This window comes from Notothenia coriiceps, unplaced genomic scaffold (assembly GCF_000735185.1).
Source record: "Notothenia coriiceps isolate Sejong01 unplaced genomic scaffold, NC01 NC01_scaffold00036515, whole genome shotgun sequence".
Lineage (NCBI taxonomy): Eukaryota > Metazoa > Chordata > Actinopteri > Perciformes > Nototheniidae > Notothenia > Notothenia coriiceps.
In genome coordinates, this window is record NW_011369216.1 from 225227 (window position 1) to 233133 (window position 7907).

At 39.4% G+C, this 7907-nt stretch overlaps 1 protein-coding gene across 1 annotated transcript in view; it reads left to right on the forward strand.

Annotated features, from left to right (window-relative positions):
• The window catches only part of LOC104963977 (collagen alpha-1(XI) chain-like), a 41117-nt gene that overhangs the window by 21670 nt on the left and 11540 nt on the right, over window positions 1-7907 (forward strand). Inside the window, exons 6-8 of the mRNA XM_010792676.1 lie at window positions 2329-2895; window positions 4767-4811; window positions 5635-5754. Coding sequence (XP_010790978.1) covers window positions 2329-2895; window positions 4767-4811; window positions 5635-5754 — 732 coding nt within the window. The remainder of the gene's footprint in view (window positions 1-2328; window positions 2896-4766; window positions 4812-5634; window positions 5755-7907) is intronic.

Genomic DNA, 7907 nt, shown 5'->3' on the forward strand with positions numbered 1-7907 from the left:
GATAGCCACACGATTAATCCTACTGTCTCACATCCTTGTCATTGGTCACTGGGGTCCCTCAAGGCTCCGTCCTGGGTCCCCTCCTTTTTTTCTTAGTAAACCAATTCACTTAGCTCTGTCATTTGCTCTCGTGGCTTCTCTTATCAGAGCTACGCAGATGATGCTCAACTGATTCCGTCACGTCTTTCTTTTGTGAATAATATTTGAGAGCAATTTGCCTCCGACTGACTGTCCAAAGTGTCATAGTTCTCCAACTAAGTGTTCCCTGGGCTAGGGCTCATAGAGATATCTCTAATGCTGGTGGGAAGATCATATTTTTTACCAGGGCCGGCTGCCTGGCTGTGGACCAGAATAAGAGAGAGAAAGGGTCCCTGTTTTCCCTAAGGCCGCCGTGTCTGGCCTCTTGCCTGCATCAGCCCTTTAAAAGCCCTCACAATACCCAGCCAGCCCTCCAACAAATGGATTTCATTGCAAGTACAGTATTTAAGACTGGCTTTTGTTCTAATTGATCATATTATATAAACGCAAGCCAAGTTCAATTGATAATTTCATGGTGAGGTTAGGGCATATCATTCTTTCTGATAACACAATCAGAGCATGCTAAATGGATTTCTGCCCAACAAATGCCCGTAACCAAACAGGAAACCCAAGATCCCCTCTGTGACAACTATGCTGATTCATAAAATGTGTTTATTGCCATTTTTATTCTTCATGTTTCACCTCCAGCATGCTGTGCTCTTCAGGACACAGATTTCAGTTTACTCTTTATTCATGAACACTCTGCAGACCTATAAAGCACATGTTGAATGAGGTCATTTTTAAAGGCTGGCAGCATTTACCATACTGTACAGTACCAGTTCATCTTGAACTAAAGGTGTTTGAGCAACTATTCGTACATAGTGTAGATATGGAAATGTTACTAATTACTACTATTACTTTTTGTCCCTTTATCATATTTTGATGATGAAGATACGTATTGATGGTCGGAAAGAAAATGGGTGGATACGTTGACACTGAGAAAAAGCTCTGAGGTAGCACACTCCTGTTTCCCTCTCCTCCTCCTCCTGTCCTGCTTCCCATACTGTATATCTCTCAGCTCCACTTAAGTGCTCTCCATTTCAGCCCATTAGGGTCATCAAACATAATTTACTGCCCTTTGGTCCCATCCCCTGAAAGGCCTCTCTCACTGCACCACTGTTCCCTGAGGCCCAACATTTGATGTGTTTATTTATGCGTCTGCGTGTAATGCAGTATGACAAGCAAAGGAAAAGGCTGGGTCGTAGTGGTTAGCATGTTGATGTTTGTCACCTCTGGAAACCACATAACCTTAAATTGCTGTTTGTTTTGAGGGATTCAAGTCAATATTAATACGTTTAATGGGACAGCTAGTGTTCCTAAACAAACTGATTTACAGTGAGAACTATTTTATAGCAGTTTTTATTATAAAAGCCACTGTTAAAGGAAAATGTCTTGAAGTAAGAAGCTTGTTTAAAAGTTAAGCTTAGTCATATCAAGATTAACTTTTAACTTGTTCAACATAACAACTAGATAAGCATAGATGCATGCTGTAACCTGAGGAGTAAAAAATGACCTTTTTTGTCATTGTCCATAGCTTAACAGCAATGATATCCCGAGCACATAGTTACACAATCACAAATGTGGATGTGATTCCTGAGCTACGATAGTGAAGCGTAAAGCTTCAGTGTGGACGATGCTAACAATAAACATGTTGGCTCGAACAGACTGAAGCGTAAAGCTTCAGTGTGGACGATGCTAACAATAAACATGTTGGCTCGAACAGACTACCCAGTGTAAACCGCGGAAATGTTAATTATAGGCAACACGTTTTTGGAAAGAACACTCTGTCTATAATATATTGGCAGATGGGTCAAGAGTTACTGTCATAAACAGATGAGAAACTAATAACTTGAAGGCAGACCAAATAATGCCAGATGTCAGTGATGAGTTGATGATGTTTTCAAGAAGGGAATACGTTTTGCAGCTGTGGTTTTATTTGAATTGAGACGAGTTTAGTTATTATAAAGTAGGAATGATGTTTGTTAAAATAATGACTTTAAATAGATTGATCTAATACGGTGATTCAACATATAATGTGTACAGGGATGAAATCTCAAAGATGATATATATATATATATTTACTATATTCAGAAAACTGATTTGTACAGAATCTTTATTTACACCAAATTGGTCCCCCTTATTATTTTTGCTTCACATGTTAGTTAAAACATCATCAGCTAGAAATCTTTTCTTGAAAATCTTCAAAGAATGTTATCGGATTGTCTCTAATTCTTGTTTTGTTTCCAATAGAATATGTTTCTGCGCCGAGGGAGCTCTCGCGGGGACGGGACGGTGCCTTCAGGGACCAATCGGAAAGGTTCAGTGGGTCGTGGGGATGTCTTTGTGGTAGATGAGGACACCGACTTGTTGGATCCAACCTTCCAAAATGGCGGACAAGTCAACCTTCAGTGGAAACCTTCCAGAAATGGACTTAAGGGAAGCCAGAAGGGAAAGCCTGAAATGATAGAGGAGAACATAACAACAGATGAAAAGGTTGACTCCAGTGGGAGAACGTCATCATTGTTCCCAGGGAAACCATCCAGTGACATCATTGACCTGGACATCGGGGGTACCACGAAGAAGCCCTCTGTGGATTTGCCTGTACCTAAGATCCCTTCGGATCCGAGAACTGGGACACCAACAAAGGCAGTAATCGAGAAGGGGAGACCCATCACCAATGGTAGACAACCAGACAAGGAGCGCTCTGCCGTTGTGACTGTTGCATCCAGAGATGGAGACCTGGTCCTGGGCTCAGATGGCAAAATGTACCGGCTCCAGAGAGGACTACCAGGCCGAATGGGTCCCCCAGGGCAGGAAGTGAGTTGTCTTATGGTCTTCCATTATCCATTATAATAACATAAGTGTAATCAATGTCTTTTTTTCCAAACAACAGTCAAATAAAGGACATTGTTTCCTACCTAGGTTTGTCAGTCAGCAACCTAGTGCCTATTTACTGCCAACTTTTTGTGCAGAGGCAGATTCCGCCTGACATTGTTTAGCAAGCATTACAAGTGAACCGTATCATCTGATCTTATTCCAGGCATTGTATTAGTTTGGGTTTAACTATTGTCCAAGTGACAACACCTCTCGGCGCTACAATAGATTTGAGGGCGTAAGAAATGGGGGCTTGATTCCCATTGATTTAACAGTATATTATGTATCATATCAGAGATTTCTGTTTTTGGATGAGATAAAACAATTTTAGGGCCAGCCTTGTGAATGAAGAAAGTCTGTTTATGCTTTACGGCTTACAAGAGCTGTTCTCCATAAGCTGCCATCTGACTCTGATCAGGGAAGGATACACTTCTCAAACATGTGTTGATCCACATGTCTTTGATGCAGCGATCTGAGCACTCAGGGAACCGCACAGTTAAGGAGTCTCAACAGTGTTTCATAGCATTACTCAATGTGACAGTCTCAGCCCCTGGCTGCCAAGTTATGTGATTGGTACTAATGGGTAGAGTCATTTATACCATCCAATCTGATGGTTTACCTGGTGTAAGAGGTGGGTCAGTACAGGGACTGCAGGGCAGACAGAACCAGAACCAGATTGCACATCTGCTCATGTCTGGACCAGCCTCTGAAGTCACGCTGCCATAAAATCCGCAGGATCACTCAGCACGATTACTGTGATTAAAGACGGCTGTAGGGAACATGAAGGAAGACGTCCTGTTGGCTCAGAATACAATCCTTCTCTCTTCTTCTAACTTGTTGCACTTCAGCTCTAACTTGTTTAGCTTTTCTTAGTATGCTTTAGCTTTTAGCATTACTGTGTACAAGTATAAATTACAGGAAATGCTCTTCTCTAATTGGCTGGCAGCTGCCTCAAATGTTGAAATAGTTTGCCTTAAGCAAACATTTTAACCACTGTTCTAAATCAATTCATCGGGTGAATTAAATTGCTGGTAACAATAGAACCAGTACCACCAATTCATTAAATGTACCTAACCATGAGTTAAACTGACCACTAACACACTTTCTGAAATGAATTATGACTTGACCACAGGCTTTGTTGCTCTCCTTTGGTGACTGGCGATTGCATTAGTGCGGTATTACATTCCAAGATGTCCAGATGGAGAACATAATGGCCTCGCTGCTTTGTCTTTACACCGTGTTACCTATTTATTTCAATGCATATGCACTACTATGTAAACCTTCAGTAAAAACAAGCTCACAAAAAATCTCCAAAATGGGTTTTTAACCTCCAGGAAAATGCCATAGTAAAGATGTGGTAGCATTTATAAGAGGTATTTATTCAGATGCAGATATAATTTAGACTTAAAAGAACACATTCAGGATCTACAAAGTGCCTTGCTGCTTCAACATACAATTCATGTATATCTAAGTACTAAATAAGCCATAAAATCTTAGTGTTTAATTGGCATTCAAGGTGTTGTGAACAACACTTAAAATGTGTCTTTCGCTTTTTAGAAGGCACTAAACTGTGAGGTTTTACAAGGATCCGGTGCTTTGCTTGTGTGTCAGACCGCAGGTCTTACCCTCTTGGGAGTAGTAGGAAGGTTGTTATTTTTACATTTCTGGGATGATTTGTTAAAGATATAACAGTTTCACTTTAACCAACAATTCACTTGTGGTTAAAACACTATTTCAATGTGTTTCTTTATTCGTTTCCCCCCCTGTGTTGTCCTTCTGAGCTGTTTTATTGAAGGTTGTTACTTGTTTGGCAGGGCTGTACTGGTGATCCTGGCCGGCCTGGGTTTAAAGGTGATAAGGTAAGAGAAGTGTTTCTTTACGAGATAATAACCTATAACGATGTGTTAAGTAAGTCCACTTGACTCCTTTTTCACTTCTGACATGTTGATACTGCTATAAACTCCTGTCCCTCTGTTCCATTGGGCCCAAGTGTTGATCATTTATGCTTGAGCCCCAATACTGCATTATATCACTTTTATGGTGCCATATTAAAAAAAAACAAGTGTTCCATATAAATTGATTTGTCTTGGATAAACGTACCACTTCCTTCTCATCTCCACAGATGGCAAAAGTACACACATCCTTTACTCAAGTATAAGTACAGATACTCGTGTTTAAAAATAATCTGGTAAAAGTAGAAGTACTGACTAAACTTCTTTACTCAAGTAAAAGTAAAGAACTTTGAAATGTACTTAAGTAAAAAGTACCCATAACTAGCAGCTGTTTTAAAGAGTACCTGACCTCCCTTTATATTAATAGAACAATAATGTCATTGTTAGCTAATGAATGTTTCCATGCTGAACAACGGCAACATGACAACGTTTTCATTGGTCCCTCTTCTTTAGAGAAGACCAGGAAATGATGGATACACGGATCGTGTTCAAATCAACGCATTGACTCTAAATAATAATGATTACGCCACCAAACACAGATTAAAACTAAAGTAACCAGCCTGTTTAGAAAATGTAAGAAGTAGAAAGTACAGGTATTTGTGTTAGAAATGTAAAAAGTCTTCAGAAAAATAATTTGTGGAGTAAAGTACTGATACCAGAAAGATGTACTTTAGTACAGTAATGAAGTATTTGTACTCCACTACTTCCCACCTCTGCTCATCTCTCATAGGGTAAATTGGGTTCTGAAGGGCGTTCAGGAAAAAGAGGGGAGTCGGGACCTCCTGGACCGCCAGGGTTTCCCACCTTCTACCTGTGGAAGAACACAGCCGAGGAATTGGCTGCCTTTCAGGTAAGATGGGAACAACAACATACTTGTAAACTGTCAGGTGCAATATTTACATGTACGGTAGTCGTTTAGAAAAAGATTTCAAAGGGGATTTCAAATGTATTTAATTATTGCACTTTATTTTTAGTAGGGGTGCACCGAATGGGAAATTCTTGGCCGAAACCGATACCGAAAATAGGAAACAGTTGGCCGAAAACCGAATGCCGAAAATGATTAATAGAAATATATATATATATATAATGTATACATTTTTTACCAATGTTGTTCAGCTGCCTGATTATGGAAAAATAAATGATTATGGCAAAACTTAACTTAAATAATAATCACTATTATGGGTCCATAAAACATTTATTCAGCACTTTTGAATGCATACAGTACATTAATTCCAAGTCAAGTGCATTTTCTTTTCTCTGTAGGATAACTACAACAAAGTGCATTCAGAACAAAGCCAAGGTGCTTTAAAACTGCATAAACATCTAGGCCAGTAGGCCTACAACAAAATAGTGTAAATAAAGACTGTAACAGCCAGGCCTTCAACAACAACAAATGCACCTATAAGTGCATGCATACAAATGTGCAAACTGGATAAATCCACATGAATGTAACTATTTACAAATGAAATTAAAATTGAATTTCAAGAACCTGTAAATAAGGCTGTCTGTCCTCATAAGCAAAGTAGTAAACATTGTATAAAGATACATAAAGTGAAAACTGGATACAAAATCCACAATCAAGCGTCTTTGAGTACCTGTAAAAGCGCTAACAAATTAAATCTATTATTAATCAATTACAAATTAAATTACAATTTCAAGAATCTGCAAATAAGGTGGTCTGTCCTCATGAGCAATGTAAACAACATTGTATCATTTCGATACCGAAAGTACAATATATTGAACACTGTGCTGCTGTCATTTCCCCCTAATGATAACCTGAGATGGTGAATTATAACTCACAATGAAAATTGTTCAGGAAAGTGGGTATAGAGTAGACATGTAGAACTAGATAAGTTTATGATAAGCCAGCCTTGTCTACTTATTAAGGAAAAGTGGGAAGTTCTTTTTAATGAACATTAGCTTCTCTGCTTTATCAGCCATAAGTCTGTTCCTCTTCTCATCAAGCACATGAGAGGCAGCGCTGAACAGTCTCCCGCTGTCAGTGCTTGTGATTTGATCTTACTCCGCATATTTGTCCGGGTGTTTTGATTTCAAGTGTTGGAGTAATCCCGAAGTGGTGAAAGTCTTTGCAGTTACACCCCCTCGAGAAATGTCAGCTGAACACGTTTTACAAATCGCAATCCGCGCCTCTTTCTCTGATATTTTTAAATATCTCCAAGCGGCAGACATGTTGGCTGTGAGCCAGCCGCGAGCATGGTCGCGCGCCGTGCTTGTCGCCGCGTTTTGATTACGTCATCACAACAACACGTTAGCTTACCAACGTAACCCTGTTCTCTGACATTCAGTGATATTTTTTCGGTGCTAGAACCCTTTCGGCCGAAAGCCGAAAGGGCCTTTTTAACCATTTTCGGCCGATAATTTTCGGCGGCCGAATATTCGGTGCATCCCTAATTTTTAGCCATTTTAATCACATGTCACTAGTGATTTTGTTGTAGTAAACACAACATAATTTGAATGCAGCACTATTTATATGCCCAGTTCTTATTAGATAATAGACAGAGATTTGATCAACCATGTGTCGTACACAATACCTACTGTGTGATTTTGAACTGTTCAGTAAAGACCCTGATTAAGCCTCAGTGCCAATGGCTGAACAAAGAGGGAAGGTAGATATTTCACATCTTCTTAGCCACTCAGCAAGTGATGAAAAGGCAATATTTTCATGAAGCGATTAGAGGATTCATAATTGTTTTGCATCCAACATTGAATTTCTATGTGTTTGTCAAGACGTGAGAAAGGTTTCTGAAGAGACACCACAGGGTCAGGTTTAGCCTAGATCAGTGGTTCCCAAACTTTTTGGGCCCAAGGCACACCAAAGGACAAGTAAAAATCTCAAGGCACACCTACCCTAAAATAGTCCTTATAACACGTGTTATCACTCATATCATGTAAAATATCTGTAAATGTGCATACTTATTTACTAATGGCAAATAAAATGTGACAAAGACAACTATATTACTCATGAAATATTTATTAACGAAA